The sequence below is a fragment of the Dipodomys ordii genome, unplaced genomic scaffold (assembly GCF_000151885.1).
Source record: "Dipodomys ordii isolate 6190 unplaced genomic scaffold, Dord_2.0 Scaffold42, whole genome shotgun sequence".
NCBI classification, from domain to species: Eukaryota; Metazoa; Chordata; class Mammalia; order Rodentia; family Heteromyidae; genus Dipodomys; species Dipodomys ordii.
The window spans coordinates 1,160,862-1,179,483 of record NW_012267258.1 but is presented as its reverse complement, the minus strand read 5'-3'; the positions used below and the strand labels follow the sequence as shown (position 1 = coordinate 1,179,483).

At 47.9% G+C, this 18,622-nt stretch overlaps 1 protein-coding gene across 1 annotated transcript; it reads right to left on the bottom strand.

Annotated features, from left to right (window-relative positions):
• Positions 1–218: 218 nt before the first annotated feature.
• Positions 219–15,725, bottom strand: Pou6f1 (POU class 6 homeobox 1). Its single transcript, XM_013018680.1, is given in 10 exon segments — positions 219–1,476; positions 2,630–2,798; positions 3,674–3,815; positions 6,091–6,294; positions 7,116–7,244; positions 7,892–8,145; positions 8,671–8,799; positions 9,558–9,692; positions 12,676–12,853; positions 15,663–15,725. Coding segments are annotated over 10 exon segments (1,734 nt in total). The 5' UTR covers positions 15,711–15,725; the 3' UTR covers positions 219–1,130.
• Between the last annotated feature and the right edge of the window lie 2,897 nt (positions 15,726–18,622).

The following is an 18,622-nucleotide window of genomic DNA, read 5'->3' as shown; positions in this document are numbered from 1 at the left end:
ATTGCTAGGTAAGCAATCTACAACTGAGATGCCTCCCCAGCCCAATCCTAAAAAGCTGCCTAGCCACAGTGAGGCTTGAAACTCAGTTTGGATATGATGCCCAACTCTCTGCCATGGCTTCTCCCTCTAGAGGAAAACCCTTTCTACTCTGGAGCTTTCTGAGGCGGGGGGGGGGATGGTGAGTGGGGGGGGAGACTGCTTACACACGTGGTCTTAGTGCCTTGTTGTCTGTTTAAAGTTCCCAGTACTCATTCCCAGTTGGGTATGAGAATAATGGTAGAGAGAAAGCATTCTTTTCCTCATTTTTTTTTCCCTCCAGGATTGCTTTCTTGCTTAACTAGGGTAATATTTTCCAACTCAAACTCTTTTTTTGTGTGGGCAGATGGCCATGGGCAGAGATTAGATTAAAATCTGGAAGGATGGGCTTATCATTAGGAAATTTCAGGACAGCAGCAGACCCAGGCAGCAGGTAAAGTTCACTGCTTGCTTCCTTCCAACATGGGTTACACAAGAAAAAGATTCTATTGTAATGTCATCTCCTCCACCAAATGAACCACAAGAAGGACTCATGTTCTGTCCCACGCTTTGGAAACCTTCTGACCTTCTACACTTTGATAAATGCATCTCTTGGGTTCTTCGAGGGGTTTAGTATAACTGTATGCAAAGTAGGAGAGGGCAGTGTGAGGCTGGATGAGTTGTTTTAGCTGCCACAGTAGCACAAAGGAGCAGCAAAGGAGAAAGGGGAGGTGCGTAGAAAGAGAATGTCATCAAAAACAAGAGCTAATGCCAGTGGACCCCAGGAGGTGCTATAGCCCTGCCCCAAAGGTGGGACATAAAATTTGCCCTTCAGAAACCATGTCTACAAAGTGCTTCTCCAAGAGACACCACAAATACCCTCCTTCAGAGTGCCTAGAGCCCAGAGCCTGGGGCTCTCATGTGGTCCTGTCTCTCTGCCTCCCAGGGTGTGAGAGATGTTGGGGGAGAAGAGGGAGGCACTGACACACATGCACATGGTGAGGCTCATGACCTAGGGCCAGCACAGCTGCACGTAGGACTGTCAGGGCAGTGACAACAGCTGGGTGCTGAGGGAAGAGTACAAAGTGCTGAAACACAGGGCTGGGGGCTGAGCCCTAGGGAATCTGAAAGACGTTCAGCTTGCTGGTGTTCTTGAGTGTCTGGCGCCGGTTACAGAACCAGACCCGCACTACCTCTCGGTCATAGTTGAGCTCCTTAGCAATCTCTGTGATCTCCTGGCCAGTGGGCAGTGGGTTCTTCTCAAAATAGGCATTGAGAGCCTCGATGGCCTGTGGAGTGAAGGAGGTGCGGCGTTTGCGTTTCTTGGAGGGCTCACCTCCCACAAATTCCATCAGATTCTGCTGGCCTTCCTGGTTCCGAAGTTCAGCCTCGTTCAGCCACTTCTCCAGCACTGGTTTCAGCTTCTGAGCACTCTTGGGTGTGATGTCCAGCTTCTCAAACCTGCAAGCAACACATGTCCAGCAAGGGACAGAGAGAGTGTCTCAGTCTGTTTGGCATACCCCATATCTGGATGGAAGTACTACCCTCACAAACTGGAGAGACTCTATCCAGGGTACCCTTACTGCCCCTACAGCACTACTATCTTTCTGGTTCAAGCAAGCCCAGACTCCTCAGTTTCCCAAGTGCTAGCAGGCAGACCACGCCCTGGGCCTCAGATGGGCAAGGCAATGACAATAGTGCCCTAAACAACAACAGGTCCAGAATGTTCACATCCAAATGAAAGCTTGTGAGGCGTCATTCTGAGTAGCCTGTAGGGGTCGCCAGTGTCAGCAGTGTCACACATGACTTCATAACTCACAAGTCAGGCGGTTCCTTCTTGCTGAGCACATCATGGAATAGTCAGCCGCAGCAGATGTAAACATTCAGCCATTAGTGAGCCATGTACTTATTTCTGTTTGAAATTCTAATTATCTCTCTGCTGGTTCTAGCATCAAAACACGTTTGCAAACTGCACACAGAAAAACTTAGCCCTATCGCTTTCTAGTTATACCTTATATGAGGGAGAGGTAGGGTGTGACAAGAGTATTGTATGTAGTTGAGGGCCAAGAGAAAACTCCCATTTTTTGTGTTTCATGTTCGAAAATAGCTTTCTTTTACTTTGTGTGTGTGTGTGTGTGTGTTTGTACCAGAACTGGGGCTTGAACTCAGGGCCTTAAACTCTCACTTGGCTTTTTTTTTTTTTTTGCTCTACCACTTAAGCCACAGCTCCACTTCTGGCTTTCTGCTGATTATTTTGAGATAGGAGTCTCACTGACTTTTCAGCCCAGGCTAGCTTTGAACCAGGGTCCTCAGATCTCAGGTTCTTTTTGAGCTAGGATGATAGGCATGGGGGCACCAGAATTGGGCTTATTATGAACTAGCTTTTGTGCTACAATTTCTGAATAGATTTGGGCCCTAGAATGTCTGAGTCAGTCTTTGGCTGCTGCAGTTGTGTCCATATCCATCCTTAGACTAGACTTCCTTATCTGGAAGGAGACAGGATGGTAAGAAGGAGAAATGTGGAAAGAGGCTGGATGCCCTGGTCCCCATGAGTGCCCAGGGGCAACAGGCCCTGAGCAGGCCTCATGACCTTCTCCAGGGCAATCTTACTCACCGACAGATGGCAGACTGGCTGTAGGCTGGTCCTTCTGTTGCAGTCAGAGCCTGGCCCACTTGAGTCTGTGTAAGGCCCAGGGAGAGCCGCCGGATCTTAAAGTTCTTAGCAAACTCCCGGATCTCTTCCAAGTTGATCCCGTCCTCATCTAGACTTGGAGTATGCGGCTCTAGGCCAGAGGAAGGGACCAAGGTTGACTGTATCAATGGGAATCAACTCAACCTATGTGGCCTATTTGCCTGGGCTGGTTCAGTGGTGAGGGATGAGGACATCTGTCAAAAGGCTGTATACCTTTAAGACTCCTGCCACCAGGACAAGTAAGACTTGTGGACAAGGGCCCTGGACCACTGTATGGGGGGCGGAGGGGTATAAGATCTATTTAAGTTCCAGCTCTAACTGCTGGCCTCCCTCATGCTCCCTAGTTCTGCCCCAAGCATAGCTGTTGGCCATCCACATTCCTCAAATACTGGGTAAGAGAATGCAGTAGAGATAGCCAATGGTTTGGCCTCTCTGAAAAACAACCAGTCAGGAGCAGCCTTCACTAATATGCCCAGAATCCTGCCCAATAGGAATGGGAATAACCAAGTCAAGCCCTCACTTTAGGCCTCTTCCCTTTCCTTTGGAACTTCAGGAACCTCCCCTCTCCTTTCCGTTCCCTCCTTCTCTCCTTCTTTCTTTCTTTCCCTCCCTCCCTCCCTCCCTCCCTCTCTCCCTCCCTTCCTTCCTTCCTTCCTTCCTTCCTTCCTTCCTTCCTTCCTTCCTTTTCTCTTTCTCTTTCCCTTCCTTCCTTCCTTCCTTCCTTTTCTTTTTCTTTCTTTCCTCTTTCTTTCTGACAAGGTCTTGGGGCTCACTATGTTGCCTAGGTTTGCCTTGAACTTCTAGTCTCAAGAGATCTCCTGCCTCCGTTTCTGGAACAATTAGGGTGCAGGCCTGGCACCCAGTTCTAGGTAGTTTATTAAGGACAGCAGTATCTGAGGAGGTTGGGTTCCATCCCCCCCCCCACCCCCGGGGCAATTCCACATTCCTCTCCCCAGAGCCACTTACTGGACACCAACTGGCTGACTGTAGGAGTCTCTGAGCAGGTGATGGGGATAGGAGCAGAGGCAGATGGCTTGGCTGCTGGGGCGGGACTAGCAATGACCACAGCAGGCTGGGGTACAGCTGGTGAGGGCTGGATGGGCTGCACCTATGAGAAAAGAGAAAAGCCTCTGTTGGTCTCTGCCAACTCAGGAAGTAGAAACTCCTGAGTAGAGCACAGGCAGGACAGAAATGGGTATGAGAGTCTCACTCACCTAGCGCATTCCTGTGACCTAACAAAAAGCAAAATTAGCAGATGCCTATGAACACACACCATGATAATGACCTTCTAAATAATCACCTAAATGTAACACCTGAGACAAGCCACTAAGAAACTCAGAAAAGTTGGGTGTACATGGTCAAAACCTCAATAAATAACCCCCTCGGGCTAACTCTCTCACATCCCTTCTTTCAAAAGAGAAACTTCAACCTTATTCTAGGCTCTAAAAATCTAGGAGTAGGAAACTGATAAAAAAAAAAACCTTCCCACAATGAGAGAGGGTAACAATGCTCGACAAGAAATGTACCCATTGCCTTACTCATGTAACTGTAACCCCTCTATATAGCATCTTTACAATAAAATAAAAAAATTTTAAATCACAGAAAAAAAGGTAAGGCTGAAAGCTGGGCGCTGGTATCTTAGCGACTTAGGAGGCTGAGAGCTGAGGACTGTGGTTCAAAGCCAGCCCAGGAAGAAAAGTTCATTGCAGTCTTATCTCCAGTTAACCACAAAAAGCCAGAAGTAGAGCTGTGGCTCAAGTGGTAGAGCACTAGCCTTGAGCACAAAAGCTCATAGGCAGCACCCAGGTCCTGAGTTCAAGCCCCAGGACCAGCAACAAAAAAAAAAAAGTAGGCTTGAGATGGCCCAGAGAGAGTATCTGCATCATGCAGAAGATCTTAAGTTTGATCTCTAACACGGACCAAAAAAAAAAAACACAAAAAAAACTACTTTGAGTCATAGTGCTAAGTGAAAAAAGAAAGATGTGAAAACAGAAAGGTTTTATGGAATTTGCCTTTTAAAATATTAAAATACTAATTAAAATATTAAAATTTTAAAATACATATTAATTTTCATGAAATAAAATTGAGAAATATAAAATAAGCTGTCAACAGAAGTCATCTTTGGAGGTAGAACTAGAAGGGACTTTTCTTTCTTTCCTTTTTTGGTAGTAGTGTTGGGGATTAAACCCAGAGCTTCATTCATGCTGGGCATGTACTTTTCCACTAAGCTACATACCAGCCCAGCGACTTTAACCTAGAGCCAGGGTTCTGTCCCTAAGCTTTTTTCTTTTTCTTTCTTTCTTTCTGCTCAAGGCTAGTGCTCTACCTCTTGAACCATAGCTCCACTTGTGGCTTTTTGGTATTTAATTGAAGATGAGTCCCACAGACTTTCCTGTATTGGCTGGCTTTGAACTATAATCCACAGATCTCAGCCTCCTGAGTAGCTAAGATTACAGACATGGGCCATCAACTGCTTGGTTACAAAGCCTCTTTTAACTAGATACTTTTACAATATCTATTTTCAGATAAGGCTAAGTGGTTATTTCCAAAGCTTAGAAGCAGCATACAACTTTTGAGGACCACTGGTCCCAATGACTCTGGGAACTTAGCACATTCTTGGCCCCATTCAGACCTATGGAATAAGAAAATAGTCTGACAAGCCCTCCAGGTGATTCTGATGCACAAGATTGAGAAGCACCCATCTAGTTTCATGCTCCTGTTTCATTCTCACCTGATCCTTATCTGTCAGAGCTCGCTTTTCTGGGGATCCAAAGGACCTTAGCCACACCCCTATGCTGAGCTACCTAAGGCTAACAGGGACATTTTAGTCTTTTTTTTTTGCCAATCCCAGGGCTTGAATTCAGGGCCTGGGCACTGTTCCTGAGCTTCTTTTGCTCAAGGCTAGCACTCTTGAACCTCAGAGCCACTTCTGGCTTTTTCCGTTTATGTGCTACTGAGGAATTGAACCCGGGGCTTCATGCATGCTAGACAAACACTCTACTATTAAGCCACATTCCCAGCCCCATCATCTTTGTATCTTTAGTACTTGGAATATAGTAAGCCCTCAAACAATGCTTCTGGAATGAGGAAAAAATAATCAAAGCCTCAATATAAGGTAGTGGGGGAAAGGAAGCAGAAGGGGTACAGAATAAACTCCTGGGGCTTTTCTGCCAGTTTGTTCATTCTGTAGCTCAATCAGACCAGTCCACTTTGACTACCTGCAGCATACATAGATTCCCATTGGCTTCTACTTAGGAGCCTTCCTCACTTTTGCAAGTGTCTTGCTCCCCCAGGAACTTTAGAAGCTGCTCTGCTCAGCAGTCTGAAGGGAAATAACCCATTCCCTCCCTCCCCCAAGCCCCCAATGCCTCCATCCCTAGTACCTCACTCTTCGCTGGGGACTCTGGCGTGCTTGGCTTCCGGACAGTCACAGGTGGAGGCAGGGGGCTGCTAGCCAGAGTCGCAATCACCTGGCCCTGGGCATTTAACAACAGTTGAGGGGTCACAGCCTGGACCTGCAGGCTTTGAGCTGGTGCTGAAGCTGCCACACTAGCTGAATTCACCACCCATGGAAGTGTTCCAATAACCTAAGAGGAAATAAGGGAGGGGCCCCATGTATGAGGGCTGTATCCAACCTACCTTCAGCCCAAATCCCCATACTGGCAAAAACTAACTTAGACAAAACACTTAAACCATCTGGCTGTTTTTCTCATCAACAATCCAGCCTGGAGGCTCCTTTCTTTATTTCATCCTCAGAGCTGAGGTACAGCTGGAGTGGGACTTTTTGTGAGTCAGAGACCTGAATGTTAAGTCAGTACTCTTAATCTTCCTTCCTTTTTCTTTGTCTTTCCCTCCTTCCCTCCCTTCCTTCCCCCCTTTCTTTCCTGTACTGGAACTTGAATTCAGGGCCTATGCATTGTCCTTTAGTTTGTTTTTTTGCTCAAGGCTGGCACTCTACCACTTGAGCCACAGTTCCACCTTCAGCTTTTTGGTGATTAATTAGAGATTAGAGTCTCCTGCACTTTCCTGATCACCCTGGCTTTGCACTACAATGTTCAGATTTCACCGTCCTGAGTAGTTAGTAGCCACTAGTGCCCAGCTTAACTTAGTATTTCTGAATCTTGTTCTCGCCAGTAAAATAAAAATCTCTACCAAATAGATCTGTACTCAAAACAGTGAGATAAAATATGAGAAAGCACCCAGCACAAAGCCTGTCCATAGATAAAATCCTACAAGTAGAATGAGTGCCTCTAGGGGACCGCGGTGGCTGGCCCCAACATTAGCTGAGCCCCAACAGCTAGGGTCTTCAGCTTGACTCCCAGTTTGAGTTTCTAGGATGCTTACTTAGCCCAAGACCTGGCTAGCTATTCCACAGCACCCACCCTCAGCCCTGGCTTTCACCACTTGCCTGTCCCTGAGCATTGGTGAGGATCTGACTGCTGATCCCTGGCATGCCGGGAATGGTGTTGGTAATGACCGGAGTTGTAGTGAGGGAGCCCAGGATCTGGGTCTGTCCCCCAAGGGAAGCAGCACTGATCTGTGGGTGGAGAAAGAGCCTTGCTCAGAGGCCAAAAGGGTGAAAAGAGACCCGGACAGAGGGAAGAGTGCAAGGACATTGTGGGTGGTGGTGCACATAAAAGAGGGTTGCAGGTCTGTGTCCACTAGATAAATACCTAGAACTAGGAAGGGGCCACCGGGGGTAACAGGGAAGGGTAGGGCCACAGTCATAGAACAGTAACTCTGTTTAATCTTTCCAGCCAGGCCGGGGGGGGGGGTAGAAGGGCCAAACTGGAGAGGCTGGTGTGCTCTTAGTCACATCTGGCAACCCCACCGCTAAGCCAGGAGCCACATTACAAAGACACTAGCACAGAGCCGTGAGCCACCAGCTGCACCTTAGCAACAGCTCACAAGGTTGTAATCCCTAGACATCCCACCCTCCAAGGCTCATCCAGTGGTTCAGGTTCTGGAGAATTTGCCCAGGCCTCTTGGTAGAGGGTTGCTTGCTTTTGTTTGGGTTGGACAGGCTGACAGCTGCAAGAAGACCTCAGAGGGAGCCCATCTCTGCTGGTGTTGGAAAGGGCTGGATTCAAGGGGCTGGTCCTCCTCTGTGGGAAGGGTCACTTCCACCCGTAGCCCTAGATTTGGTCCATCCCTGGTTAGCCCTGGGTGAGGGCAGCAGCTTACGATTCCTGGGCTAAATGCAAAGCCTGCAGGCTGGACGGTGATCTGTGGGGTGGTGTCCACTGGCTTGGGGGGAGGGGCAGCAGCGGTGGCAGCAGTGGGCTGTGGTATGATGGCAGGCGTGGTCTGTAGCAGCGGCTGGGTCTGGAACAACGTCTGGGGCTGGGCTGGTGGCCGGGGCTGGGCTGGTGAAGCAGCCTGGATTGGTGGGGCAGCTTGTACAGGTGCCGGAAGGGCGGTGTTCAGCACAGCAGTTGCTATGGAGCAAGGCAGAGACAGAGGTGCTCAAGTGCCTAGCCATGGCCCAGAGTGGCTCCAATCCCATCTGGCACAAGAATGACAGGGGGCTGGGGCAGTGGGCATGGGAACAGGCAGTTGTAATTCCTTGGATGCTTGAAGGCCTGATGCATGTCAACATCTTTCATTCCCACCCCCCTCCCTTGGGCCAGTAGATTTGTAGGTTCAAGAACTAGATGTTGAATCTTCTTGCAATCCTTCTCAGGAGGCTGGTCATGGGTGAATTCTGGCATGGGGAAGAGAGCAGTCTCAGGCAGTTGGCTGAAGAAAGAAAGGCCTGCTGGCTGGCTTGGTGTCCTGGCCTAGAGTCCCAAAGTTGGTGCTGTGGCTCTGTGGTTAGATGCCTGGAACACTGGATCCAGACTGCAGGGCTCTTGGCCTGGGTGGGCCTCAGGTTCTGAGTCCAGCACGGGAAGTACATGTGCAAGGGTGGAAGTGTGGGGTGGCAGGGCATCTGGTGCAGTCCTGGGGAGAATTGCCGTTACCTTGGAGACTGGCTAAAGGTGGCTTGAAAATTCCCCCCGGAGGAGAAGCAGCGGTCAGTCCTGGGAGGGCAGCCACAGTTGCTGTAGGAATTGTCCACACGGCCAGCCCCTGCTGCCCAGCCACTTGACCTGCAATACTGATGGGGATAAGAAGAGGTTGAGTAACTGCCCCTGCTGGAACCATAACTCCTGTCAGAACTGTGGCTAAGTTTTCCTGAGTCAAGACCTGCAAAAGCAAACAAGATTTCAAAAAAGAAAAGAAAAGAAAAAAAAATAAAAAGAAAAAATCAACATCCACAGAGCAAACACTGGTCTCTCAGACCCAGTTGAGCATAAACAATTATTCTGAGGGCAGTGAGGGAAAAGGCCACAGGAGGGTGAGGAAAAGGTCCAAGGTCTAGATGGAGGCCTCATCCTGAGGGGTGCTTGCCAGCTTATCCTTGCCTATAGAACCAGTGATTTGTGAACAATGAACAAGAGCAGAGGTGCAACTAAGCAGTCCAGGGTCTGCAGAGGCTTCCAAGAAGTTCTGGTGAAGAATACTATCTTTGCTTGGATGCCTTGGAGAATCGTGCATAGAGCAAAGGTCACCAGGACTGCAGGATCCCACACACAGCCTCTTGCTGTGCTAGAGATGTTCCCTAGCTCTGCCTGAGGACTCTGAACAACCCCTTAGCTCTTCCAAGCATGAAAGAGATCATGTTATTTCTACAAGGAGATTGCCCAACAAATGCACATCTTCTTTTCCAGTGGGCTTTATCTAAGGCAGGGGAGTCTAGTAGGTAGCCTCTGCCTTATACTGCCTCACAGTTTCTCAGATCCCATCGTTCCTTCATGCCATACTCCTGCCCACTGCCCTCTGTCCAACTCCCTAGGGTGGCCCTTACCTGGGGGGCAGCTTGTAGAGCCAGTGGCGTCAGGGTCTGTGATGCCTGAGGCTGGGTTTGGGCTTGGCTGAAGGTGGCAATGGCAGGGGCAGGACTCGGAGGGATTCCTGGGAGTGATTTCACTTCATGTGGAATTGAGAGAAAGAACAAGAAGTGAGGGGAGGGGTGAGTAGAGTAGAATATCTTGCCTGCAGCCAGAAGTGGTAACTTCTAGCCCATGTTTATTTCTTGTATAACAGAATACTAGTTGCTGGCTTTCTCTGACCCATGAAGCAGCTTTCCCAGTGCTGCTCAGTGTGAGACTTCAGCTGGAGAGCCCTGGGTCAGACAGGAAAGATAGGCCACCTTCTCTTCTCATCTGCATGAAATACACGTCTGTGCATAGCTGGGTACCAACCCCTCATTTTCTGGCTCTAAAAGACATTGTTACATTGTCACAACCTGTTACATAATCAGCAGGGCAGGGAGGTAAAGTGCTAGAATTGATGAAAACAGCAAAGGGGAAGTCAGCCAGCAACTGAATTCTTCATCTCATATTCAAGCTACTTTTGGATACAAAAAGTGCTGGTTTAGATGGATGCTCTGACCTATGCCTATAATCCTAGCTACTTAGGAGGCAGAGATCTGAGAATCTTGGTTCTAAGCCAGCCTGGACAGGAAAGTCTGTGAGACTCTTTTTTTTTGGGTCCGGTCGTGGGGCCTGAACTCTGAGCCTGGGCACTGTCCCTCAGCATTTTAGCTCAAGGCTAGCGCTCTACCAGTTGAGCCACAGCGCCACTTCCGGCTTTTTTTCTTTTTGCTTATGTGGTGCTGGGAAATCGAACCCAGGGCCTCATGCATGCAAAGCAAGCACTTTACCACTGAGCCACCTTCCCAGCCCGTCTGTGAGACTCTTATCTCCAATTAACCACCAGAAAACTAGAAGTGGAGCTGTGGCTCAGAATGATAGAACACTAGCCTTGATTGAAAAAGCTGGAAGTGGAGCTATGACTTAAGTGGTAGAATGCTAACCTTAAGCATAAAAGCTCAGGGACAGTGCCCAGGCCCTGAGTTCAAGCCCCTGACCAACACACACACACACACACACACACACACACACACACACACACACACACAGCAGGGACATGGGAATTCTTACAGGGCAAAGTTCCTGAAATTGGATATGACTTTACCAAACTGCAGGGTCATAGGAGCTCTTTATGCCAGCCAGCTTTTCTCTGCCTTCCTTGAAGTCTGAAGTCAAGAAGAGTTTTAAGCCAGGCACTGGAAGCTCATGATTTTAATCCTAGCTACTCAGGAGGCTGAGATATAAGGACTGGGCTTCAAAACCAGCCCAGACAGGAAAGTCCATGAGATTCTTATCTCCAATTAGCCACCAAAAAGTAGAGGTATGGCTTAAGTGGTAGAATGGCAGCCTTGAGTGAAAAAGTTAAAGGACAGCACCCAGGCCCTGAGTTCAAACACCAGTACACTCCTCTCTCTCTCTTTCTCCTTCTTCTCTCTGTCTCTCTCTGCCAGTCCTGGCTCTTGGACTTAGAGCCTGTCCCTGATCTTTTTTGCTAAAAGCTAGGTTTCTATTACTTGTGCCACAGCTTCACTCTAGCTTTTTGGTGGTTAATTGGAGGTAAGAATCTTAAGGACTTTCCTGCCTGGGATGGCTTCAAATCACGACCCTCAGATCTCAGCCTGATAGGGATATAGATGTGAGCCACTGGCAGCCAGCTTATGTATTTATTTGTAAACATTACGGCTTTGAATATCTTTGATTGGTCCTTTTTTCTTTGTGGTGTAGTGCACTGAAATTCCTTTTGAGGAGAAATCAACTGTTGATGTGGAAGGAAGTCATCACAGGAGGGAGAGAGAGAGAGAGAGAGAGAGAGAGAGACTTTCTGCAGAACAAGACGTCAACCTCTTGATATGGTGTTTTATTCAATGATGAGAAAAGGGTGGTCTATGGCTGGAGCAGTGTCTAGGCCCATAGCTTAGCCTCTAGAATAGCCATGGTTGTCTCACATCTGTACTGTAGGAGCATCTAGCTCATACCCTAAGGTCATCTTTGGAAAAGCACAGCACCGTAAGTCTACTGAGAGGAGGGAAAGGCATTTTCAAGGTTCTAGTTAATCTGTATGTACAGTCTGAGGAAGGTAAGATGCCCTTCCATCCTCAGCTCCTAGAACCTTCCAGCTCTAACATAAAAATGATTGAGTTTGAAAGGTTTGTCTGGGCTTAGCACTGGTGACTCATATCTGTAATCCCAGCTACTCAAGAGGCTGAGATCTGAAGATTGTGGTTCAAAGCCAGCCTGGGCAGGAAAGTCTGTGAGACTCTTACCTCCAATGAACCACCAGAAAATCAGACATGGTGCTATATAGTTCAAAATGGTAGAGCACTAGCCCTGAGCAAGAAAGCTCAGGGACAGCACCCAGGCCTCGTTCAAGCCCTGAAACTTGACAAAACAAAACAAAAAGAAAGAAAGAAAGAAAAGAAAAGCCTCCATGCTGAAAGTTCAGGCCTCTCTGCATTGGACCAACACTCTGGTTTGTATCTAGGAGCACACTGAGGTGGATTCAAATTTTTATTTATCTATCTATCTATCTATTTATTCTTGTCGGTTGTGGGCCTTGAACTGGGGGCCTGGACACTGTTCCTGGTCTCTTCAAGGCTAGTGTTCTACCACTTTGAGCCACAGCGCTACTTTCAATTTTCTGGTGGTTAATTGGAGATAAAAGTCTCACAGACTTTCCTGCCTAAGCTGGCTTTGAACTGCAATTCTCAGCTCTCAGCCTCTTGAGTAGCTAGGATTACAGGTGTGAGCCACCTGCAGTGGGCTAGATTCAAATTTCTTAGGATAGTCCTCACCAGTCAGTGGATCCCAGCTTTGCTCTGAGAGTGATTCAAGGAGAACTCAATTTCAGGAACAAGGAGGATGAAATAGCCCTGGAGGCTGGCTAGATGTTCAGACTGTGGCCACAGGCTATCCAGTGAGCAGGAAGACAAGGCTGTAATGCCACATGGGTCCCCAGGACTTAGACTGGCTCACCAGGAAACTGCAGAAGGGACCCAAGGGGAGCAAAGCCACATTGGAGTAATAGCCTCATACCAGCTGTATCTGTAGGGGGGTCTGGGTTGTTTGGCCCAGCTTCACCAGCGTTTTCTCTGGCTTCAGAAGGGTCTTGGTTCTGGGAGCCCTCGGTAGCCACACCCTCCAGTCCTTTCCCCTCTTCCTCAGCCGGGAGCTGGGCATCCACTCCAACTTCCAGCACTCGGATGGTCTCATGGCCTGACATCACGATGACCTGCAAGCAGAGAAGGATGGGAGACATTGCTGGGGGAGGGGGAGCAGCAGGAGCTCTGGGTATGGCTGGGGGAAAGAGGAGAGGGCAACTTCAGGATGCTCACCTCCTACTCAGAGAGGACTGTGTCCTCAGGAATCATCAGAGCCTCGGCCAGGGGAGAAGCTACTAGAACAAAGCAGTTCTTGGAGATAGGAAGAAGGGCCTGACAGAAACAGAGAAAAGCCCCACAGAGCCAAACCATTTGGGAGATATTCTTCTTTGCTCTGTGGGACGTAGTGCAGGCAATGGGAAATGGCCTTATACACAGACATCCTCTTGGCTGCTAGGATACTGGAATGGTGGCTATGCAGGCTCCTACCACAAACTGTGTGTCCACATTTTAGGTTGGGCCATGACACAAATCCATCTTTACTTTTCTTTGAAACCCTCTAGAAATTTCCCAAAGACAAGTGGATGGAAAAAATTAGGGCTCCATAATGATGAGAAACTTTTTAAAGCTCCTGATATTATTATTTTCAAAACTCTGAAATAAGGGGCTAGAATTTTCCGCAAACTATATTCCTGAATGGAGCAGGAATCCTGAAGATGCAGTCTCTCCTGCCTCACCCCTGCACTGACCCTCTGAGCCAGACTTGAGGTCCCAGGGAACATGCTCAGACCACAAGGGCCCCTCCAAGAGCCTGTGGTGTGGACAGTCCTGGACCTTTCTTTCACTGGGGTTTCTGCTCAAATGCCAGGCTCTTTACTCCTCCCCATACAATGAAATGCTGCTGTTAGGATCCTTCAAGAATCCTGGATGAACTCTGTACACTAAAAAGTTTGTAAGGATTGGAGCCAGTGGCTGACGCCTGTAATCCTAGCAATGCAGGACACCAAGATCTGAGCATCAAGGTTCGAAGCCAGCCTGGACAGTCAAGTCCAAAAGACTTATACTTCCTATTAACCAGAAACAACAGCAACAACAAACAGCCAGGCTGGAAATGTGGTTTAAGTAATAGAGTTCAAGCCCTTGTACCAGCATACATACATGTGCGTGCGTAACACACACACACACACACACACACACATACACAAATAAAGAGCTTTGTGTTGGTGTCAGCTCTCCCTACCCTTATCCGGTGTCTGCAACCACTTCCATAACACATTCCTGAAGCTGGAAAATTGGAAAAGGGGACAATATGACCTACCAGGAAAGTAGGCCTGAAATAAATCTCTCAAAGCAGTTCCCTTTGGTCCATTCAAACATAACTTTGAAGGACTTCACTCTGATTACATTTTTGGTTTTGTGTGTGTTTGTGTGGTTTTACTTTTTCTTTTTCTGGCAGTGGTGGGATTTGAACTCAGGGCCTGGTACTTGCTAGGAGGTACTCTACCAATTGAACCATGCCCAAACCTCCAATTATGGTTTAAGGAATGTTAAACTTTTTTTCTGCACTTAAAAATAAGAAAGGGAAGGGGCTGGGAAGGTGGCTCAGTGATAGAGTGCTTGCCTTGCATGCATGAGGCCCTGGGTTCGATTCCTCAGCACCACATAAGCAAAAAGAAAAAAGCCGGAAGTGGCGCTGTGGCTCAAGTGGTAGAGTGCTAGCCTTGAGCTGAAGAGCTGAGGGACAGCGCCCAGGCCCAGAGTTCAGGCCCCACGACCGGACCCAAAAAAAAAAAATAAGAAAGGGAAAAAAGAATAAAAATAAGAAAGAAAATAAAAATAACATGAAGAGTAAACTTATTGAGAAAAATTGCTATGTGTGTGTATAGAAGAAAAATGAAGAGTAAATTACCTGAGGCCCAAATTTTTCTTTCTTTCCTTCTTTTCATTTCTTTTCTTTTGTTGGTTGTGGGGCTTGAACTCAGAACCTGGACCTTTTCCTTGAGCTTTTTTACTCAAGGCCATCGCTCTAACACTTTGAGCCACAGCACCATTTCTGGTTTTCTGACAGTTAATTGGAGATAAGAGTGTCCCGGACGGGCTGGGAAGGTGGCTCATTGGTAGAGCGCTTGCCTTGCATGCCTGAGGCCCTGGGTTCAATTCCTCAGCACCACATAAGCAAAAAGAAAAAAGCCAGAAGTGGCGCTGTGGCTCAAGTGGTAGAGCACTAGCCTTGAGCCGAAGAGCTGAGGGACAGCGCCCAGGCCCAGAGTTCAGGCCCCACAACCGGACCCCCCCCCAAAAAAAGAGTGTCCCGGACTTTCTGCCCAGGCTGGCATCAAACCATGATCCACAGATCTCAGCCTCCTGAGTAGCTAGGATTACAGGCTTGAGCCACCAGAGCCTGGCTTGCTTGATAGCTTGCTCACTCGTCTCTTTCTTTCCTTCCTTCTTTCCTTCTTCCTTCTTCCCCCCCCTCATGTGTATGTGTGTGTGTGTGTGTGTGTGTGTGTGTGTGTGTGTGTGTGTGTGTGTGTGTGTTGGTTCCAGGGCTTGAACTCAGACCAGAGCCTCACATTTTCACTCAGCCAGGTTGCAGCTGGTGCTCACCCATTTGAGCCATACCACCAGCTCAGCTTTTTTCTGGTTAATTAGAGAGAGAATCTCTCTGATTTTTCTGACCTTGCTGACTATGAGCTGCAATCTTCCAGTTTCAGTCTCTGACTAGCTAGGATTACAGGCATAAACCCAGCTTTTAACTTTAATCTTAAAGTCAGTTTAAGTCCCAATCTCAGCCCCTGAGAAACCCTAGCTGGTAACTCCCTCTACATAGGCGAAATGACTATGAACTTTGGTAAGAAAACAACAATGGGGTCTTCCTTGCCCACAGCCCTTGCACCATTAACCCTCACCACCCCTACCTCTTTTGGTCCCAGAACATACCTGCTCATTGACAGTCAGAGATGACTCAGACCCGGCTCCAGGATCCATGGTCACTGTAGGTTGGGGTGGGCACCAGCCCACACCTAGTGCATCCTGGGTAAGATGGAATTGGAAAGGCAAAGGCTGATGTGACACAGTAGTAATACAATTTCTAAAAGAGTTAGAAATAGTATGGTAGGAAGACAGAGAAGAGAAATGCTCTCAAGTTTCTGGACAAGTAAAGGGAACAGGAGTCTTTTTCTTTCTTTCTTCTTCCTTTCTTTTATTTTTTGGTACTAGAGTTTGAGTTCTTGCTTAGTTTTTTCTGCTTAAATTTCTACCCCTTGAGCCACTCCTCCACTTCCAGCTTTTTGGTGGTTTATTGGGGATAAGAGTCTCAGAGCCAGGTGTTGTTGGCTTACGCCTATAATCCTAGCTACTCAGGAGGCTGAGATTGGAGGATTATGGTTCAAATACAGCCGGGTGAGTCTCTCCAATTAGCCAGATGAAAGCCAAGAGTGGAGGTATGGCTCAAGTGGTAGAGCACCAGTCTTGAGTGAAAAAGCCAAGTGCAAGGCCCTGAGTTCAATACTCAGTACTCTCTCTCTCTCTCTCTCTCTCTCACACACACACACACACACACACACATTAAAAAAAAGTCAAATTTGTTTGCCTGAGCGGGCTTTGAACTCAGATCCCAGCCTCTTGAGTAGCTAGGATTACAGGTGTGAGCCACTAAAAAAAACTTTAGTTTCACTTCCACAGCATGCCAGGCAAATAAATCCACACTCAGGTGGAACCAAGGGTGATCAGAGCCAGACATCTGTCCCAATTTCTCCAATCTAATGGGAGACAGTACACCAAGCAGAACCCAGAGTGAATCTGACAAACACTTGGAACCTCAGATAAGGTAAACAGTACTCTGGGTTATCAGAGTACTTTCTTAGAAATCTGGGCAGGCTTCCCAGAAGAGATGGTAAAAACATTAACCTATGGTCTCAAGCTTTAATATGCATGATTGTTACTTAGTCAACTTACTAAAAAAACGAAGATCTTTAGCAAGTCCCTTCCCCCAACAGGCCTTGGGGTTCTACATAATCAGCTCTTAGATAATCCTGTGGCAGTGGCCCAAGGACCAGAGTAACATGCACATTGGAGGTTGAACATCTCCAATAGTGGACCAGCCTGCTATAATCAATGAGAAGTGACCGAACCCTGTGAAGACAGGTTGTCTGTTTGGAGCCACAAATCAGAATCACAAAAACTAGAGAAAATAATAATAACGGGAGCAAAGAGGTTTTCACATGCATACAGAAAAGAAAGTAATTAGCATTTCATTTGAGAATTGACTATGGACTATTTTATATAATACTAATGGATGTATCACTCAACTCTGGAGGTAAGTGGTACATAGTAGGGGTTGGAGACATTGTTATAACTTTGTTAACAGTTGAGCAAACTAAAGCCAGAATGTTCTGGATTCCTCATCTTCCTATTCTTTTTCTTCCTCGGAGGTTGTTTTTTGTTTATTTGTTTTGTTTGTTTTTGGTACCAGTACTGGGGCTTAAACTCAGGGTCTAAGTACTGCCCCCTAGTTTTTTTGCTCAAAGCTGGTGCTCTACCACTTGAGTTACAGCTCCACTTCTGGCTTTTTGGTGGTTAAATGGGATTAAGAGTCTCACGAACTCTGATGTAAAAAAATTTTTTTAGCTGGGCACCAGTGTGTGTGTGTGTGTGTGTGTGTGTGTGTGTACTGAGTTGTGAACTCAGGGCCTTGCACTTGGCTAAGTCCTAGCTACTCAGGAGGCTGAAATCTAAGGATTGTAGTTTGAAGTCAGAATGACAGAGAAAGTCTGTGAGACTCTTATCTCCAATTATCCATCAAAAGCCAGTGGTTCAAGTGGTAGAATACAGCCTTAAAGAAAAAAAGCTCAGGGACAGTATCCAGGACCTGAGTTCAAGCCCCAGTAACTGCACCAAAACAAAACAAAACTTGTTCCCAATAGACTGTAAATTTCAAGACAGCAGGGACCTTGTGGAGTTAGTACCCTCTCCTCCCTCATAGCTAGAATTATAAAGAAATGTACCACTTGATAGGCCACTTATAGTGATTAAATCTGTTTTCATGTTCACAATGCAAACTTCAGACAGAAGAGGCTTCTATTTGAATTGTTCAGATAGGGCCTTTGGTGGGTATTTTTGTTGAGCCTAGGAAGGAAGGAATTAAGCTGTAGAGAACACAGACAAGGAAGATCCAATCACAGAAACAGCACCCTAGTCTCTGCCTGCAGACTCAGGCTACCAAGATAAGGAGGAGAGGGATACAACCACGTGGGCTGGGGCCCGGCCCTCTACTTTGCAAAGGAGGCATCTCCAGGAGCAGACTAGGCCAGGATCTCTGCTCAGAGACTCTGGTTTGTGGCCCAGTTAAGCTTCTTGAGGGCTTTTTATTTCCCTGGCGCAGCGGCCTAGGCTGTTCGGTAGAGGTTAATAGGCTTCAGACCCCAGCCCAGAGGGAGATCTCAAAGCTCAAGTGAAGGTCAGAAGCCCTTTCTCCCTCCCGGACCCCCTTGGCCCTGCCAGGTGTGAATGACCAGGGAGAAGTGATTGAGCCCATTTTGCGACTAGTATTAATAATAATATTGTGATGCAATATTTATGAGGTGCTCAGGTTCTGGGCACCCAGGTCTCTAACCCGGGAGTCCGGCCCGTCCTCGGGGAGCAAGGTGGTGACAGGTGGCCCCGGCTGACTCCGGGTGGCGGCAGTCACCGGGAATCCAGACATCCGGGTTGTCCTGGGGAGACAGGATCTGCTCACGATCGCCATGGGGGGGGAAGTGTCTGTGGATAGAGCCCCCCTCCCCTGTGATCTGTACCCCACTAGGGCTCCAGGGGCAGAAACGGGGAGGGGCCTGGGCCAGGTTCCCTGGCCGCGTCCACCTGGCGGCCGCCCCGCCCTCCAGCCCGAGCTCAGCCGGGCG